The following is a 20,881-nucleotide window of genomic DNA, read 5'->3' on the forward strand; positions in this document are numbered from 1 at the left end:
GTCATCCTGAATGTGAGTGGGAGGCCGTGGCGGCTCCTCCATGCCTCCCAGTTTGGTAGGACCGCATCCGCGCCGCGGTGTTCGCTTCTCCCGTTAATCAGTTGGGATCGCCACGGGTTCCATGTGTCCTCCTCGGCGGTTCCTGTGTCGTTTGGAGCCGCCTGCTCGGTGGGGTCTTCCCCGGGTGCCATTCTCTCCGGCGGGTGTATCTCTTTTTGAGCGCCAGCGCCCGCAGCGGACGCGGCTAGGGTGGACGCCGACGCGTGAGACACCGTCCGGTATCCCCTAATGATTCTGATGGCGGTCACTCTGTGCAGCCTTCTCAGGAGCAGGATGCTGCGACGGCTTGCCATCAGGTCGTCCGCCCATACTGGGGCCCCGTACATCACTCGTAACCGAACGACGCCCTCGTAGAGTCGGCGCACCGCGTCTCCGGCCCCGCCGATGTTCGGTAGTAGGCCGCACAGGGCATTGGCAGCCGCTGACACCTTCGGGATCAGTGAGTCGAAGTGCGGCTCGAACGTCCACTGGCTGTCGATGGTGAGTCCCAGATACTTCATCTGTGACCCCACCCGGACGGTTTTACCTGCCATGTTTATGCATAGGCCGGGCGGTGGTGTCCCTCGCCTCTTCCTGTCAAAGAACCGGGTGGCCTCCGACTTCGCAGGGGAGACTCTCAGGCCCAGTTCGTTCACGGCACGGATCGCACAGGCCGTTGCGATTCCGCCAATGCGCAGCGTCTCGTGCCAGCCGCGACTCTCGACCAGGATTAGGGTGTCGTCCGCATAGCATACTATGGCCGCGCCTGGGGGTAGCGGGCATCGTAGTACCTCGTCGTACGCAACGTTCCATAGCATGGGGCCCAGCACCGAGCCCTGCGGGACGCCACCCTCGACGGATCGCTTTTCCTCTCCTTCCTTACTGGCGTAACACACCCACCTGTCGTCGAGGTAGGCCCGGATCAATCGGACGAGGTAGTTGGGAACCTCGCAGTGCTCCAGGGCCGTCACTATCCTGTCCCATGGCATGGTGTTGAACGCGTTGACGATGTCCAGGGAAATCGCCAGCGCCACGCCTTTCCGGGAGACCATGTCCTCCGCAATCGCTTGTACGCGTCTGACCGCGTCAATCGTCGAGCGCCCCTTCCGGAAGCCGTACTGGCTTTCGTGCAAACCTGGCACTTGGCCCGCTATGTATCGTTCCAAGCGGGCGGCGACTACCCTCTCGAGTAGTTTGCCGACCTCGTCCAGTAGGCACATCGGCCGGTACGCTGACGGCGAGGTCGTCGGTCGGCCCTCCTTGTGGAGCAGGACCAGCCTCGCTGTCCGCCACGCCCGGGGGTAGACTCCCTCCCTCAGGCATCTTGTGAAGAGGTGCCGGAGTCTGGGGGCCATGACCCCCATCACTTCCCCCCAGATCCGGCCAGGGATTCCGTCCGGGCCCGGTGCCACGTTGCGGGCGGTCATTCTTCTGGTTGCCTCCCATATCTCCTCCTCTGTGACTTCCCAGTCGTCCCTCCATTCCAGCGGTCGTGTCGTTTCCCGTGGCCGTTCCGCCGCTCTGTTTTCTTGTGGGAGAAAGAGCGTTCCGGTGATCCGCGTCAGCAGTGCAGGTTCCATTTCCGACGTTATCAGGGGGCCCTTCGCGCGCAGTTTCCGTGTCACCGTCCTGTATGGTCTCCCCCATGGGTCCGACTCGACTGTCTCGACCAGTTCGGACCAGGCACGGTCCTTCGCTTTTTTAATTTCCCTCTGTAGCGAGCGCCGTAGCGCGCGGCACGTCCGGTAGCGCAAGGAGACTTCTTCTTCGTCGCGTCGTCGCCAGCGGCGGGCCCTTAGGTACTGTCTTCGGGCCCGGACACATCTCGTCCTCAGTTCCGCGATGCCGGGGTTCCACCAGTAAACTGCTCTGCTTCGTACCGTGCCTGGTGTGGCTCGTGGCATGGATGCGTCGCAGATTGCTGTCATGGCTTAGCGGAGGTTCTCGGCCTCCTCTTCCACGTCTGCTTCGGTCGTCGTTGTCGAGGCCTCCCAGCTCCAAGCTGTTGCTATAGCAGCCGCCCGGAGTAGGTCTTCGTTCCCCTCCTTTATTTTCCATCTGGGTGATGGGCGCGCGTGCCTTCCCCTCGGCGGGCCGCGCCCGTCGTTTGTCGTCGGCATTCCAGGTCCAGGTGCGTCCCCCTCCATGAATATGTAGAGGTGGTCCGACAGCGCCTCGACCCCTTCGGCCACTCTCCAGCCTGAGATCCGCCTGAATGCCTCGGGGGAGGCCCATGTTATGTCAACAATGGAGCTCCCTCTGCACGTCACGCAGGTACTGGTCGAGCCCCTGTTCACTAGCAGAAGACCAAGTCCCGCGGCCCAGTTTGATAGCGTGCGGCCGCGCGCGTTGGTCCTGGCGTTCCCCCATTCCGTGGAGTGCGCGTTGGAGTCTCCCAGGACGAGCACTTGTCGCGGGAGTCGTCGCCTGACGCAGTCGCCAACTCCGTCCAGGAATTCTTCGAACGCTGCCCGTCCGCTGTTGGGTGACACGTACACCCTCACTACCATCATCCCTGCCCACTCGACCGCGGCGTACCCGTTGCCGCGTTCCAGCAGGGTTCCGTGGGCAAACGCCCTGGGCGTTGATGTCCAGGTGACGGCAACCATTCCGTCCGTGTCTCCGACCCACTCCGGGCCATCCAGAACTCTGTATGGTTCCGCCACCACCGCCAGGGCAACCGTGCTCTCCCGGATGGTTTGGTGGAACAGGTCTTGTGCTCGCTTTGACCTTCCCAGGTTAGTCTGGAGGATGCGCATTCTCAGTTCCTTGATGGCCTTTCCTTGTTCGTGGCTTCCTCCGTGCCTACCTCCTTGTTCGCGGGCTTAGGGTCGCTTTGCGGCGGGGAGCCTTTCTCGCTGCCTCTTGCAGCCGTGGATCCGCGGGCGGCTCCTTTCGTTCCTTTCTTCGCGGGGGCGCAGGCCGGTCCCCCCATCCTGTGCACCGACGGTGCTTCAAGCGCCTCGCAGAGCAGGCATTTAGGGCTCGCAGTTGTGCATGCTCTCGCCTGGTGCTCTGGTTCGCCGCATCTGAAGCACAGGTGCCCCTTGTCCTCCTTGGCGGTGCAGGTCTTTCCCGTGTGTCCTATCCCAAGGCACCTGTTGCACTGTAACGGTCTCCGTTCGATGGCTTCGACCTTCGCCGTCGACCAGCCTATGGCGACCTTTCCAGCCTGGGCCAGTTTCCTCACTGCACTGGCAGGGCCTCGTATCCATACGGTGCCAAGTCCGTTGCGGGCGAGGCGGCTTTCTCCCAGCCGGATGCCCTCCGGCTTGCAGCCGCTCTCCCTCGCCAGGGTGTTCTGGAATTCCGCCTTGGTGGCCGCTATGTCTATCAGGGACACCCATGCCTCCGCGGCTCGGAAGGGGGGCGCCACGCGGACCTCGTTCGGGTCCAGAGCCCGCGTCGGCTGTGCTGCGAGCGCTGCGGCCTTCCCCCTTCCCTGGTCCTCAGGGACCTCTAAGATGACACCTCCGGTGATGGTCTTCCGCATCCTCATCGTGTTGATGCCGAGCTCGGCCAGGGAGACACTGTCCTTGGCCGCAGCCAGCACCTCCGCGTAGGATTGGCTCGATTTGTCCGTCAGGGTTATTGTTACCGCTGACGTCCGCGGTGCGCGCGGGAGGGGCCCCCTGCCTCCCCCTCTTCCTGTGTTCACCGATCCACTCTCCGGAGTTTTCCTCTGGCTCTCCGCCCCTGTCTCGGGGATCAGCTTCGCCGGCTGCTTCCTCCCTGCCTCCTTCTTCTTTCCTCTTCTTTTCCTTCCGACGGTCTGCCATTCGGTGTCCGCTGTTCGGCCTCCCTTGGGCTCTGGGGCGCTTGGGGCGCTTGGGGCGCTTGGGGCTCCAGGCTCCATTCCTCTCGTGTTCGCGGCAGGGGCGACCTCCTTTCCTTCTCCTTTTTCTGTTCCCTGCAGTTGTTCCTCCAGTCGGTGCAGCAAGGATCTCATCTCCTCTACTTGGTGCTCGACTACAGCGAGACGCGCCCTGTAGCTGTTCTCATCCGCGGTGGGGCGCGAGGCCGGCTCTTTTCGGAGTGCCTCTACCTCCGCCTCCAGTGTTGCTATGCGTCCTTGCGCTATAGCGAGTGCATCGGTGACAGGGTCCGTTCTCCTCACTAACTCTGTCACGCCCGCGGTGATGGTTCTCGCCGCCTCCTTCAGGGTTTTCCCCTGCGTGACCTTGTGGCCGCGGGGCGCCTCGGCAGCCCTGGCCGCCTCGGCGGCCCGGCGAATCAGTTCGGATCCTATGTCCGCCGTTGTGGCTGATTTCATTTCTTCAGCCGGGTCCGCGGGGAGTTCGGGGGATTCGTTGGCCTTCTTCCTCTTCGCTCGGGGTGCTTCTCTGGCGGGGGTTTCCTCCTCCTCTGTTGCTTCCTCAGTCCATATTCCCTCCTTGTCCAGCGTGAAGCGGGAGGGTCCCTCCTTTGGCGGCATCGCCTTCGTCATGCTCCTGGTGCTAACGTGCGGCGGCTCCGCAGCCAGTTCCGTTTCCCTCCGTCCCCTGGCGTTTTCCTCTACCTCCTTCTCTTTCGCCATGGATGCGACCGTTTCCCCGTTGGGCGGGAAATGTCGCTCGGTCAGCACTTGCCACTCTGCCAGTCGTTGTCACTTTCAAGTGGCCCGCGCAACGCGCTTCGACGCACGCGCCAATATGGCTGCGTCTGGGTAGTTCCTCGAGTAGCCCGTGTAGCGGCGCTGTTGTCACGCGTCCTAATATGGCTGCTCCACCGTCCTAACCTCACACTTGTTGGTTTGGTTTAACTCCTCCTTGTCCAGGCAGGACTTCCCGTATCCACACCCGTTTTGCGCTCACAGGCACTAGTCCTCCACTCTGGTTGCCTCCCTTGCCCAGGCTCTCCAGTTTTCCGGAGATTTCGATTACGCTCGCAGCTCCGTCCTCTCTACGTCTGCCTCCCATGTATCCCCACCACTTTTTCCCGCGAACGTAGCCTGTGCTCATACTGCGACAGAGTTCGTTTCAGTTAGGCTCAGTCGCTGTTTGTCCGTCGACAGCGTATAGTCGCGTCGGCCTACGATTCCTTTTTTCTTCTTGTTTCTTGCGAACTCTCTCGCAACAGCCGTTCTATACGTACGCCGCCAGTATATCGCGTGATCATCGTTCCCGTTGCTTCCCTTACCCTCTCACGTCCTTCGAAGGAGACCTCCCTTTGGTGTTTCCTTGTTTGGAGGGAATTCATCGCTCGGACACATGGACTGCGAAGCACGAGGGTTGATCGAGGCATCAGCGTGATGTACTTTTCAGGTTTCATATTTTCTCTATGATACTTTCTAAGGAGAATTTGGAAGATATACATTTTTAGGAAATAAAGGTTTTTATGGAGTCATCGATAAGTTAGAATTTAATTAACTCTCTTATAACAGGTATTCCAATTTTTTAATATATAAATTTAGTTTCCTCTATGGTGTTAGAGAACATAATGCGGGCATTTTATGATATAACGAATATATTCGTATATATTTAGTTTATTTATTCATTCGTCAAATTTCCCTAGTAGGCCGGCCTGCAGCTCACATGCAGCACTTAGTAAAAATTTGTTTTGTTAGAGGTTGGCCATTCTTCTTGCTATAAAAATATCGTGAAGTCATATCATATGATAAAGCACCTTCTGAAAGCTAGATGCTCGATAACGAGCCTAATGATTCTGGGTAGTTTGTAATGTCAAGCTTTGAATTGGCGAGATCGCTCTGCTGTCAAACCGCCGTCCAGCGGCGACCACATTCTTTAACCACGTTCAAGGGGTATATCACGCTACAGAAACCATCAAAGGGTTTGCAAGTTAGTTGCCTTTTAGAAGTGGGGCAGTTGGTTGTTACATGTCATCCGTAGTTGCTCGCTGTTCTCCTTAGTCGCCATACATCATAGAGACGACAGTTATAGTCGCCAGTTGTCCTTGCTAATGGTTGCTTGTTGTCGCTAGTTAGTTCTCGTTATCGTTATGTATTCCATCAATCACGTGAAATTTAACGTATGGGATTTTATTCTTCTTTATTCTTTCTGTAGGGAGATTTTTTAAGACGAGGAAAATATAGAATATTTCAAGACGACGGTAAGGTTTGAATTTAAATAACTATTTTATGATACAACAAAGTGGAAAAACGATTTAATTTTATAAAGTTTAAGGTAATTTTTTAAAAAACTTCGAATTTAAAAGATTCAAATAGATATCTTAAACGTAATTAAACCCTCCATATCGTAAGAAATTAAATGAAATTGCGCAAGAAAGTTAATACATTTAATGTATTATTTTAAACATTTATTTAAAAACATTTATTTGAAATTTAAGTGTAGGCGTTGACGCGCGCGCGCCATTCGAAGCATTTGTCAGTTCGTTACATCTGCGGTAAAAGTTGTAACTACGAAGAAGTTTAACATATGGTGCGTCTCAAGACGACAGTAAAAAGTATTAAGAGATTTTTCGAGATTTTTTCTTTTAAGTTTCCAAGTACTTTTTCTATTTAACTTCTTTTTTTGCATTTTCTCACAATATTCGATAAATAGAGACGAAATATGACAGTTCTTAGTTCGGGGATTTATTGGTTCGAAAGTTACTTCAAAAGTGTTTCTGGAATTCGTGCGGTTAATACTTTTAAACTACTGAGTACGACTTATTCCGTATGGCTGGACAAATCTTTGTTGATACTGTAAGCGTAACTGGTCCGGATATTGTCTTGTGGAGATAGAAAAATACACGAAGTATTGATTGAACTACATATTTTTTTAATTCTTTTTTAATTCTTTTAGTTCTTCATATATTGATAATAGAACGATATTCCGCTACTTTGAGCACAATATAGTAATGTTTAAATAAATAATAAAATTTACGCATTTCGTCTTCATGCGTCGATAAGAAAATGCAAAAAAAGTTAAAGAAAGATGATGCGCAGACGCGAAGTTTAGTCAGCAATAATATTTAAAACCTCTAAAATATATTGTACACATTTATTTGCAAATAAGCTCAATGAAATTAAACTGCAACTGTGTTTCCAATAATGTCTTCGATGTATTGCTCGCCATTATGTCGGATTAACAACTCTAAGTGATCGACCTTAATCACTAAATGGCGGCCGTGATTCAGTGGTATAGCTTTACATATGACGGACATCGCAGGCGCTTATAAGACGTCTATTGTGAAACGTTTCCAATAGCACCGTTTATGTGATGGTGAAATCTGAATATATATATATATATCGCTGAAATATATATCGCTTATCACTTGAGTCTGACACGGTCGTTTTTAAATAGAATCACAATTTTTTATTCTTTACAAAATCAGTCTATAAAGATTATGTGCAAATAAAATAGATAAATAGATAAATGGTTGTACAAACTTATAAAACAGATATTACAAGTATATCTAAATAAATGATATATTTATAAATTGTAATATTTGATCTAAAGTTTAAATAAATAAAAGAGATACTCGTGACTTACAATAAACGTATTTTTTTTTCAATTTTTAAACAAAGCAAAAGTGGATAACAATTTTTCAAAATGTAAAAATCAACACAATGGTTGGTTTCTTTAATTAATCAATAACGTTTAAAGTTAATTAATGTATTTCAACGTTCGATGTGTAAATAAAACTTGATGCCTGAAATATCGAAAAAATAATTAAATCCGATCGTTTCGTCGAATTTGCAAATTGTATACTCGTGTAAAATCGAGTGCGCTTGTGTATGCTGATACGAAAAGTGGTAGTATATTTTTCTTTTTTCGATTATCGTTATCACTTTTTGTGTGGAAAAATTAATTCCGTGAAATGGAAGTGCAATCAATACGGCTTATCACGAAATAATAGCACAACGACGGTACATATTGGTATTGACGTCAGCTTCACAAAATTTCTCGAGTATCGCGGTCGACTATTTGGGTTAAGAATTCATTTTCAAGGTCCTACAAGCACGAGTATCTTATGGATATGAAATTTTCAGTGTACATTTTAATAACCATATTTCATATTGCATGCTGCGGTCCAAGAAAAATTCGCAGTTAATATTCTGCTAATCCCTGCTGTTTTTAAAGACCATAAGTAAGGTCCGTAGGGTCGTCCGTAAGGTTTAAGAGATTTCGAGTAGATTTGTATTACGTATTTTATCTTCTAATTTTTAAAGAGAGGGTCGTGTTTAATTAATTGAAAATGACGAAACTGTAATGGGACATTATTATCAAATATTAAACGTGGTTCCATTGGGTACTTTTATGGTCTTTGCGAGATATATATGCATTATACGTTGCTATTAGCAACGCGTAGCGATGAACGATGGAGAGCAGTACCTTCGTTATCTCGTCTCGGTTGTGTACATATCAGTAATGCACAGTACTCGTACTAAATATCTTACAAATTCCATACAGATTTTCAGATTAGTTTCGAATAATACCAACACGACCATGATAGTCACAGTACGGTATTAAATAGTGCCACTATGCATAATACACTCCTAAAATGTTTCTACAAATATATTTATCCGAATATTTTTGTCAGCTACTATATCCTAACCACGATTTATTAAACAATATATAGATTTAAAAAAGAATATATAACGACATTACTTGTTTAGGCTAGATTGGTTTAACTTGTATAGTTTTAATAACTGTGTAAGGTCAAACAAGAACTTATCGTTAGTTTGGCGAGATTTGATTACACGAAGCAACATAATTGCTTTGAAACTCAGGACAGAAAACAATGTCAACCGGTAGACGCGTTTGTTTGGTGAACGTGTAACGCGTGAATAATAGATAGCGACAATCACGCGAACGCTAGTTACAGCTGACTTGGCTTACATTGTAGCATTCAAACTAGAGTATACGAGCCGTAAGCGCTATTGAAAGTTCAAAGGCCGACTAGTGAGCTTCATCCTATCTCATTTTTTAATCAGGCGATGGATCGACGAATCGTATTGATTTCGAGGATTATTATAGTTCTGTGGCAATTTTAAAGCGTGGTTTGTCTAATCTTGTCTCGTTAGCTACAGACTCTTTGGCGAGCAGCCTGAAACTTGATCCAGTTTCCAGAAAATGAAAAATTCGTTTCTTCTCTTTGCTTCCCTGTTCCTTCTTTCCTCCTTTTTCCCTTTAAGACCCGTCGCGTTAAGACCCGTTAGATAATATTGACTGCCGTGGACGCTGGCTGAGAAGTGCACTTTATAACTAGCTTTAAAATCACTGACGTCGATGAGGACAAAGGTAAGTTAGAGGGTCATTTATCTGAGCTGGTGTTATTCGACCTGAACTCTGCAGCTTTTCAGAGCTTCTTTCGTTTTTCTTTTAAGAGCAGAGATGTTAACTGGTCTTTTGTTACGTGTAAGAAGTATGTACTAAAGCTTATTTAGCACCAATTGGTTGCTCAAAGTCGAGATATACATACCTATATTATATTAATACGTTACAGAAGATTACGCGTTGGTTAGCTTATGAGAATTTATAGTGTGTCACAGATCACAAAAGCAGAATGACTACTTTTTCATAAACGATATATGTATATGAATTGAAAGTTTAACTATTACGCCACATACTTCTCTCGATAAACGTCGTCGAGTGCATATTGTTAAGGAATATTAGCCATTTGAATTCAATAGTTTCGAAGAAACTAATGCTTCTGTGAAGTTTTTGCAGGCTGTTAATTTTTTATTGAGATACTACAAAGTTTGAATAACTTCGATTAGAAATAAAAATCACATTACATTAACGCGTAGAATGTAACGTGACGTAGATAATGTAAATATAAATTATATTACAAGGAAATAATACGGGTAAGTAATGTGAAACATTCTGGTTAAAATTGCATCCTTTGAAGGCTAGGACACACAGTACTTACGAAGTAGATTAAGTACCAAATGGGGTACGTAAGAAAATTCATGTTGTCATTGTTTAATAAACATCTTTAGCTAATAGCTTTCTGCAAAAGCTGGTTTAAGTTATGCTAGCTTATTCCTTATTAATTGCAATTATATTGTTCGTATCTCCTAGAGGATTAACAATCCATTTTTATAATGGATAATAAAAGTAAATTCCTATTAGGTTGTCCCAAGTTTCTTTCGTTTTATAAAGAAATGACAGATGCACAACATATTTTGTTTTATGTTATTCTATATTATTTTACATTAAATTGGAAAAAGGTGGATCACACGTAATTCAATAAAATAATATAAAACGAAAAATGTTGTACATCTATTACTTTCTTATAAAACGAAAGAAACTTTTGGAACAACCTAATATTTCTCTACTACGACGCTTTTACAGTGCTAAAATATTTGATAAAAATGTTAAGAAATTCTAATATTGATTTAAGCGTATCGATTTATCTGCTCTTCATATTTAATCAAACAGAAATTGTTAATTATGATTTCCACTTAAAAGCGGATTGCATATTATGAGGATAAATTATCAAATTCATCTCTAATATAGACATTAGAGAATCATTCATAGCCGCAATCCTGTTTACCGCTAACATTCCTGGTACTCAGTAATTCATTAGGTGACTGCTTTAGCCGCACAGAATACACCTACAAATAATTAATCGCGATTAATATTCCATCGACTTTTGAAAATCCCTCATGTGATCTATTTCATGCGATGAGAATACGTATAAATTGAGATTGCGATCGACCATCCTCAGTCGGATAAATCGAGTGATTCAAATTATAACACAAAAAAAAGTTAAAACTAGTTACATTATCTTTTTCAATTTTTATGTATTATTTGGCGGAAGAAACTTTGGTAATTGGTAAGTAAAGTTCACCTCCTTAATGTTAATGATTTTAATATGTTATTAAGCTCAAGGTTCTAAGGAATTTTCTATATATATATACATATACATAACTGTGTGCGTATATGTATAATATACGTATAACAACCAAAGTTCAGCTCTCAAGTGTACGCAAAACTTTTATGTTCATTTTACGCTATACCAATATGTTTCATGAATTTGTTTGCTAACAGTATCGAAACAAATAACAAGCAGAGGACGAGCTATTCATGAATTGTTTTGCCAGCGTGTACGCTCCCAATATTTTCTATTTGAGAAAACATACTTGTTGCTATTGCAACTACAAATATTTTTACAGTCGACGCTTTTGCCGTGAATCATTGGCTAACATGTAAAATCGAGAAAAAACATGGTTTATTGTGATGGAAATGTGGAAAACCGCAAAACCGATATAGAAGGGAAAATAAAGGAAAGGAAGGTAGATAAGTAGACGCTTGGGGTCAAGTTTAATTGACTGAAACCGAGCTGCTTGTATTATCACAAAACAAAATTGCCAGTACGTCATTTCCGTACTCTCGTCCTCGCGAAAATGGTTTTGCTCGTTAAGAAAAAACGAAGAGACAGGGAAAAGAGGAAAAAGCAAACGGAGAGCGCTTTTAAAAAGCTGGCGAACCGTGTGTTACCACAACGAGACACGCGATGCTATTTGTCGCTTTAAATTGTGCCGCAACTCGTTTTTGAGATCTTTGCCAGGGGCGCGTTAAAACATGCTGAAAATATATTTCTGGCTTTTCTGGGGTTTAACTGAAATATGACAAATAACGTTGTAAAACATATATACTTATGACTTACAGAGTAATTGAGTGTACAAAATATATAGTATACAAAATAGCCAGCGATTTAGGGCTTTAAAACATCAAAAGGAAAGAAAAGAAATGAAAAGAAGAAAGATAATATGTTGTGGCAGTCTAAGTCGATCTAAGAAAATAGATAAAGGGAGGGAGGGGCAAAGCTAGTTAATCTGGAAAGAATCCAAGCGTCAATTTCAAGCATTTACAGAGAATCAAGCGGGCTGGTTAAAGTCGTGAGTTGAGCAATTATCCCGCGTTAGGTTCAATCAGGTTAGTCCCACGCGAAATTGATCCAACCATGCGAAAACGAGTGTATTCTGATTTCTGTCGCAGATACTTCTGGCTAGTGCACCTACACGGTGGTTGTTGAAATAGCCGCTTCTCATCGCTCATCCTTTGATGACGACTAACGAAGTTTTCGAAGATGTACGGCAGTTTGAGATTCTACTTGAAAATGATCATGATTGCGGTCTGTGTGCCGTCTGCTCTTCTTTTTGTCCTTCCGTTAAAGACTGGTAAGTTGATACTGATTAATTATGCGATCGAAACCATATATAATGGCTACAAAAATGCCGCTAATATAATATTCCTTCTTTCTTTTATCTGTCTGCCTCTCAGGTCGTTTTACTAATTACAATAAGTAATTTCGACTTCTTTGCGCTCTCTTTTAACGCATTCGAGACCGAAAGAAATTCATATCAGTCAGTAGGCAAGGGTATAGTATACATATTTTATATATAACTTATGTAGTAATGTATATATCATGTTAATTTCATATTTTTTGCGTCAAAAGAGAGCGCAAAAAAGTCGAAATTACTTATTGTAATTAGTAAAACGACCTGAGAGGCAGACAGATACAAGAAAGAAGGAATATTATATTAGCGGCATTTTTGTAGCCATTATATATGGTTTCGATCGCATAATTAATCAGTATCAACTTACCAGTCTTTAACGGAAGGACAAAAAGAAGAGCAGACGGCACACAGACCGCAATCATGATCATTTTCAAGTAGAATCTCAAACTGCCGTACATCTTCGAAAACTTCGTTAGTCGTAAGGGATCAAAGGATGATGTCCGCGCTGCGGAAAATAGATGAGAAGCGGCTATTTCAACAACCACCGTGTAGGTACTGCACTAGCCAGAAGTATCTGCGACAGAAATCAGAATACACTCGTTTTCGCATGGTTGGATCAATTTCGCGTGGGACTAACCTGATTGAACCTAACGCGGGATAATTGCTCAACTCACGACTTTAACCAGCCCGCTTGATTCTCTGTAAATGCTTGAAATTGACGCTTGGATTCTTTCCAGATTAACTAGCTTTGCCCCTCCCTCCCTTTATCTATTTTCTTAGATCGACTTAGACTGCCACAACATATTATCTTTCTTCTTTTCTTTTCTTTTCTTTCCTTTTGATCTTTTAAAGCCCTAAATCGCTGGCTATTTTGTATACTATATATTTTGTACACTCAATTACTCTGTAAGTCATAAGTACATATGTTTTACAACGTTATTTGTCATATTTCAGTTAAACCCCAGAAAAGCCAGAAATATATTTTCAGCATGTTTTAACGCGCCCCTGGCAAAGATCTCAAAAACGAGTTGCGGCACAATTTAAAGCGACAAATAGCATCGCGTGTCTCGTTGTGGTAACACACGGTTCGCCAGTTTTTTTTTTTTTTTTTTTGATATCGGTGACTGCCATATTCTCTTGAGTTTCCAAATCGTAAAGAATCTTTCCCCAGGGATTGGTCAACTGTGTATGTCCCCATGCGACGTAACTTGCTTAAGGAACACGAGCCGGTGATATGCAGGCAACGTATAATTGATTATCATTCGCTCTGAAACGCTGAAGTAATGACCAGTGCAGTGGTCCAGTGGTCATATTGAATGCCGCTGGATATATCAGCATTTGGCAACCTAACCCAGAGAAGCAGGAAATATGAAGCCACCGAATACCAATTAACTTCGTAGTTGCACGGTTCACATTCCATCATTTCTGAATATGCGAGGACAGTCCTCTTATTGTGCTTTTAATTCTTTTATTTGTTTCATTTTCAGCAAATATACTGGTTTTTTAAATTAAGCTTCTTTTTATACAGAGTTACAGATTATATTAATTTTATATAGAATATATTTAAGAAAGATATTTAATTTTTTGCTAGTTAAGTATTGATCGATTAAGTTACTGTACCTTTGTTCCGATAAATGCGTGCCATTTCCTCGAATCTAATATCATAGCAAATGCCAATACCTATTTTGCAGCCCTTCACATCGAACGTCGTTAGGGAGTTACCAGGACTGAGTGAATCACTCTCTCGAAAAGTAATCTTATTAGGAATGTCGATGTCGAATAGATGTACCTAATAACATAAAAATGTAGTCGCTAATTCTATTGCTGCAACTTTTGTAATTTAATATCAAAGTTATCAACTCCTAAACTTTAATTATTTTTTATTTAATAACTGACAGCGTTTTCATCACTTTCTTTTATTAAAAAATCTTATCATTTAATAATGTTTAAAAAGGAGAAAAAATAAGTATAATAATATTTTAAGTATGTGAAAAATTTATACAACAACAAACACATTACAACAAAAATGGGCGTTTCCCGTATCATAACGTATTTTATAAACCGTAAATTATAGAATTGGTTATAGTATACGTATGTACATATGTATATTCCTAAATTATTCCTAGATAGAGTCACTTTCTTCACCCCAATATTTTCAAAATCAAAGCCATAAAGGAATATATTACTTACCTTTCGGTGTCTTGCTATCAAAGTTCCATCGGGACCCCAAATAGTACAGGTATTGTACAATTTAGCGCCCTCTATTTCAGGCATCGTACCACCAACTACATAGATGTTGTTTTCTTTAGCTGCGTTCGATGAAGCAACGCTCGTTTCACCATCAGGAATACTCTCGGCGTATTTTGAAAGTACTCTGCATTGCAATATTTCAATTAATGAAAAATAACTGTCTTTTGTTCCAACCATAAATTAAATTGAAATGTTTGCCAGTTTTTTATTTTTTAAATTATTAAAATAACTAAGTTTTATATTTCGACTTAATTAAATATGCAATTACTTAGCTAATAGTATATATAATAAATTGTTTCTACAGGTTCAAAATGAAAAATGAATATTTAGAAATATTTAATTACGACAATGCTATTTGTGTTAGCATCAGTGGCTTGTTACTCAACGACTTTGTTAGTACTTTTTGAAACATAAAGTTAGTTTTCAATTAACACTTATACTAGAGGCGGAATTATAAATGCAAAATAATTGATAATGCTAATTTATAAGTACCTAATTATTAGTATCTTAAAAAATATATTTATACAAAAATCACGATAATCATGAAAATGGGGAAATCCTATATTCTCGAATCAATTCACAATTTATTTTGTATATTAATTAGATTCCGCGCTCATCAGTACGTACTCACTGGCGACATCGAGAAAATGTATCGGCAATTCCTCGTACGACCAGAGGATCGGAAATATCAAAGGATATTATGGCGCAGCGCGAGTGGAGAAACAGAAACATATGAGCTTAACACCGTAATACTCTTATCATAGAAATAGAAGCAGTCCTCAATTCCCGCCCGCTAACTCCTATCTCCACCGATCCAAATGATCTCCTAGCCCTCACTCCCGGACATTTCCTCATTGGCGATTCATTAATGTGCTTACGTGATCGAGATTTCAGAGACATTCCATCGAACCGACTCTCCAAATGGCAGCATATCCAACAGCTTAAACAACATTTTTGGAACCGCTGGCATAAGGAGTATTTGAACGAGCTAACCAACCGCAATAAATGGAGCAAGGGTGGACACAGCATCCAAAAGGGCACAATCGTCATCCTCAGAGAGGACAACGTTCCCTCCATGCATTGGCCTCTGGGCCGAGTTCATCCAGGCGCCGATGGTGTTGTCACGTAAAATAACAAAATAAAAAAGGAATTTGAGGTAAAAAATAAAAAAAAGAAAACTTTATTTTTTTTCTAACATCAATACACTTTACAATCTACTTCCGAACTCTAGGCGTGACTTTTTAAAACTGACTCTTATGATTTTACTTTCGATCGGATCCGATTACTTTCTTTTGTCATCCCTCAACATCCCCACCGTCCATGCATTTGCTAGGCGTCCGCGACCGTTGCCACGTGCTCTTTCTTCTAGAACCTTCGGTGGAAGGGCCGTTGGGATGTTGATGGTTCATTAGGCACTTCAGCGATATACATTGTCGCCGAGTGCTTTATCTCTATCGTCAGTCCGTCGGATTTGAAGTATGCCGGTCGTGACAGTGTCCGGACAGCTACAGTTCAGACGGCAAAGAGCATTTTGGATCGGGGCGTCAAAAGGCTTGTCCCACTGCCAATTCAACCCGATCTCGAGAAACCCGAACAACTAGCCACCGAGACGAAATAAGATGGGAACTTCAACCACACCTCCCTAGTTTGATCGGTACCCTCTCAACGGGGGGAGAATGTTACGCCATGCGGCTTACCATAGGTCATATTCTTAACTATCGATCGCGGCACTATAATGTCGCAGACGGATCGTCGCGTCTGCCCGGCAAACAAACATTGTAGTGGCAAGCGCATGGTTCATTAAGCAGGGCGACTTCCAGAAACGTCGACTCGTGGCCCGTATTTTACCTCGCGTAAAAGAATGTGGCGTGATCCGAACGTAGTGGGGGTCGCCTTCCAGAAAAAACGAAAAAAATCGAAAGGCGTTCAGAACTTTTCGAGAAGTCGAACCGTCAACACATGTGGTATGTCGCGCATTACTTATCAACCAAAACGCAGTTACATTTTTTTTGTTCCATTTATATCTTTCTAGTTAATAAGTTGTTGAAATAAACATTAATTTATTTGTGTTAATTCTGTGGAATTTCATTGAACTACCCTTATTATCATAATCGAAATAAGGGGATCGATCAGTTCGTGGCGTCGATTATTTAATCGTAACGGGAACTTACAACTCTCGTTGACGTGCTATCTCGCGATCGCGTCTCTCCGCGAACGGTCGAAACAAAATGATTCACTAAAAACTGTCCTGAATTCCTAAGAATTTATTTACCGCAAAACTGACAAAGTGTTTATTTAAAAAATGAGGTTGAAGGTAGTCCTTTTCTTTCATTTCATTCATTTTCATTTTCTTTCTTAAGTATGGCTAACACAATATCTAATCAATTAAAATTTTATATTTTCACGTGAAAAGTTTCTTTAGATAATTATTATCAACATGATGACTAACTCTTACGGATTAATACGTGTCTGTAGGGCAATCCGGTGGACTTGATCGGCTTTTTACTTCGAAAGTTGAGTAATCGGTGTCGCTTTCTTACGCATCTTTGAACTGTATAAATGTTTTAAAATTGTTTGATCCAGAATGTACCACACCGGACAATCAAGAAGGCAGGTGCCTTGACTACAGAAAATGTAAACCTCTGCAAGAAATATGGCAGATACAGTACCGTACAGCCACCGATTTTTATAGACGATCAGTGTGCAGATACCAGGGCAATGTTACGATCGTTTGCTGTCCGAACGATCCAAACAAAGAGAAGAGAGAAATTTTAATAAAAACTGTGTATAAGTATAAGGCTTTGCGACCACCATACTGTGGTTTTAGCAACGTCTCTCATACCAGGGTGGTCGATGGTAAACCAGCTGAACTTGGTACGTTTTATGTCTTTCTTTCCGATTAATAATAAGCCATTTACTGCAAAGAATGAACTTTAAAGGCATTAAACAGCACATCAATGTACATTTCAATTAGACTAAATAATAATGCTATGATTTTATCGGTAGTAACTTTACTTATTAACTTGAATTATTTCTTTCTTTTACTTCATGTTAGGAAGAGTATCTTTTTGCTTGAAATAAAAAATTGATATAGGAGTAATAATATGGATAGAGATCAAAAACTGTTAGGGCAGAAATTACACGTTTGAACTTTATAGTTCAGTATAGTTCAAATAGAAATTATATAGAATTATTTAATAATTTGTATTCCACTGGAATAAAAATTTAATTTCTGTCTTTATCAAATCTCTATTTCAGAGTATTTGTACGTATGTACTTATCGTCTGCTGTATGATCGAATATCGAATAGGTAATAATCGTTGTTACTCGTTATGTGAGAAAAAATTATGTATATTCACAACTATGACTATTGCATTTTAGGCGCTTGGCCATGGATCGCTGCATTAGGTTTTCGTAATCCCCGAAACCCAGACAAACCACTATGGAAGTGCGGAGGTTCCCTGATATCGGCTAGGCATGTTTTGACCGCAGCACATTGTGCACATATGGATGGAATAGAAAACATACACAATCATAATATTGCCATTCTTAGATTGGTGGAGGAGGTGCCATTTTCGAGTAAGTCCTCAAATATATATATATATGCTATTGAGTATTACTGAAGTATCATATCCTGAAATTTCTTACTGTACACATATATTGTGTCATAAAGCGTGTACAATTCTTTCTCATACTTTTGGTCATTCGTTTCCTGCATTTTCATTTATTTTTTTATTTTTCAGGGTACGTATATCCCATTTGTACGAAAGAGCCCCTACGAAAGAGCAACTTCGTCGGCTATAACCCCCTTGTTGCTGGATGGGGAGCGTTAAGATATAGTAAGCGATATCAATTTTATAATAAAATTAAACAGTTCCAGTCTTAAATATCTTTCTTATTTTCTTCATAGGACGACCACGACGTAATGCATTAATGGAAGTACAAATGCCAGTGATTAAGAACGCCGAATGCAAAATAGCTTATTCCAAATTTCCTAATGCACCTGATATCACTGATGGTATAATATGCGCCGAACATGCTCAGGGTGGAGAGGATTCTTGTACGGTAATTAAGTTACAGAGTTACTACAAACTATACGGTATCTGAAGACACGTCGATTCGAATTAACATCAAATCGACGTCTTAAACATTAAAAATAATAGATAAACACAATTTAATAGTTTTGCCCACTTCTCACACCTCGTTATGGTATTTAATCTAATTTCCTTCTAATCTTAGTTTTGCTCAAAATACATATAACATGTACGTTATAAATTGGAGTATTTCAATACACAAATCAATAGAAGATTATTACTGTATATAAGTATAATTTCAATACAATTCGATCGATATATTTCAGTATCTTTGATTAAAAATTTAACGATCCTTTCAGGCTGACCGCGGCGGACCACTGCTGATACAACATGAATTAACCTCGTATTTAATAGGTATTGTGTCTTATGCTTATAAGTGCGGCACAGCTGGGTATCCCAGCGTTTACACTAGGGTCACATCGTACCTTGACTTCATTCTCCAAGCGATGCAATAATACGATATTACTGTTCCATAAATATCATTGTGTAAAAAACGTAAAGTTGGATTTTCTTATTGTGGAGATAAGAAACAGCTCAAATTTACATTGTTTTGTACGTTACAAATTATAGGCTTAAAATGTACGAAATGTAACTTTGAAACGACACTAATTTTTTACGCACGATAAACCTCCACGACTTAGGTATGTAAAGATGATAAACGTATATTAATTCTATTAATTTGGTAATAATAAACCAACTTTCTGAGAAGTTCTGTAAATTTCGTTTCTGTTGTATCAAGAGAATAATGGAATATTCCACTTAGATCGTATACTTCTTGTATGTACGTACAAAATTTTCCGGCTAATCTAAAACACTTCATAAGATAGAGAGCTTCTGGAAATTCGGACACAGAGAGTGCATAAAATACAAGATAAGTCTCGTGTCTTTCAAAATTATTTTTTATTCGCTAAAAACGTCCTGTGTACTCATGCAATCACATGCAACCTCGAAACTTCACTTATTTTTTATCACTTTCCAATTCAATACACAGTTTCTGCATTTTTGACTATATGTAAGAGAAATTTCCATTCAGCCAAAGGTGTACTTACAGATTATAGATTCCTATACGACTCTCAGTAAAAATTTATCCGCACTCCAGATAGTTAAAACTTCTGTCGACCGTATTGATCCATCTGCACTCTTCGTATGACGTCAATATCTGTTCAGTGCTGCTGCGCAGGTTTCTTTGTGTTACGTCAATTCGTTTGTGACCGTTGCGCGAGTAATGGCGCTTTGCAATGGTGATTTGCAGGAAAACAGTGCAGGATGCTGTGATTCGTTTCTTGTGGTCGGAGGTTATGTTTGATGCCTATATTTATCAAAGATTTAATGCACATTATGGAGAAAGTGTTTTGTCACGAAGTGTGTTTGAATGGGCACAAAAGTTCAAAGAAGATCGCACAAGTGTTATGAAAAAACAGCTGGACGCCCGTCCACATCCACGATGACAACATTGAACGTGCTCATGAACTTATGCTCTATGGAATAGACGAGTGACACTGGATAATGTGGCAAATCATTTGCAAATCAGCCACGGCTCTGCTTATGCAATAGTGCACGACAGATTTGGGTTTTAAAAAGTTTGTGCGAGATGGATGCCGAAAAAGCTGATGAAAAGGTGAAGACGACGATGCATTCGTGGTTCGCAGCTCAGCCCAAAACATTTTTTAATGAGAAAATACGAAGGTCCTTCGGCAAATGGACAAAGTGTATACAGAAATCGAGTGATTATGTCAAAAAATGATGTATGTCTTTTTTGACAATTGCTTAAAATAAATTCTACACCGACAGAGCGGGTAACTTTTTACTCACCCTCGTAAGACACTTAAATTTCCAATCTATTATGATGAATAAAAGAGCTTATACTATTAAATCTAATTGTATTTTGTTGCATGAGAGTACACGTGTATGTGATGTACATTACCTTTATATCCCCTTGAACGCTTCAATATTGCGCATATATACTATATTTTGTACAGCTTCTATAAAATTTTGTATGTTTGTTTAGGCTGTTAATCTAGAGGCTGGAGTACAAAGAAGTGGCACAATGATGTGGGCTGATGACATTTATAATTATCAAGGAATCACCCCTACATTCGCTCAGGTATATATCGTTGACTATAATGTATTTAACATATATGATTGTTAGAATATTAATAATTAATTTTTAATTCTATCAGAATTTTAATGAAACTGTCCCTTGGGAAGGAAGAACTGATACCTTGATATCACGGTTTGTACATCCTATATATACGACAAATTTTAGAACATTATATAACGAAGAACCAGATCGTCGTGGCCATGTGATGTGAATAAAAGGACTTGAATTTGATGATATTTTTAT

At 41.9% G+C, this 20,881-nt stretch overlaps 2 protein-coding genes across 2 annotated transcripts; both read right to left on the reverse strand.

Annotated features, from left to right (window-relative positions):
• Nucleotides 1-1,970: 1,970 nt before the first annotated feature.
• LOC117239470 lies at nt 1,971-2,798 on the reverse strand. Its single transcript, XM_033505028.1, has one exon. The coding sequence runs from the start codon at nt 2,796-2,798 to the stop codon at nt 1,971-1,973; it is 828 nt and encodes a 275-aa protein (XP_033360919.1).
• A 2-nt stretch (nt 2,799-2,800) lies between these two features.
• LOC117239471 (translation initiation factor IF-2-like) lies at nt 2,801-4,576 on the reverse strand. The gene has a single exon (XM_033505029.1). The coding sequence runs from the start codon at nt 4,574-4,576 to the stop codon at nt 2,801-2,803; it is 1,776 nt and encodes a 591-aa protein (XP_033360920.1).
• Nucleotides 4,577-20,881: the final 16,305 nt, after the last annotated feature.

This window comes from Bombus vosnesenskii, unplaced genomic scaffold, assembly GCF_011952255.1.
Source record: "Bombus vosnesenskii isolate JDL3184/JDL3185 unplaced genomic scaffold, Bvos_JDL3184-5_v1.1 scf7180000014051, whole genome shotgun sequence".
NCBI classification, from domain to species: domain Eukaryota; kingdom Metazoa; phylum Arthropoda; class Insecta; order Hymenoptera; family Apidae; genus Bombus; species Bombus vosnesenskii.

Coding starts and splice junctions, on each gene's coding strand:
- LOC117239470 (XM_033505028.1), bottom strand. CDS start 2,798: ATGCGCATCCTCCAGACTAACCTGGGAAGGTCAAAGCGAGCACAAGAC.
- LOC117239471 (XM_033505029.1), bottom strand. CDS start 4,576: ATGGCGAAAGAGAAGGAGGTAGAGGAAAACGCCAGGGGACGGAGGGAA.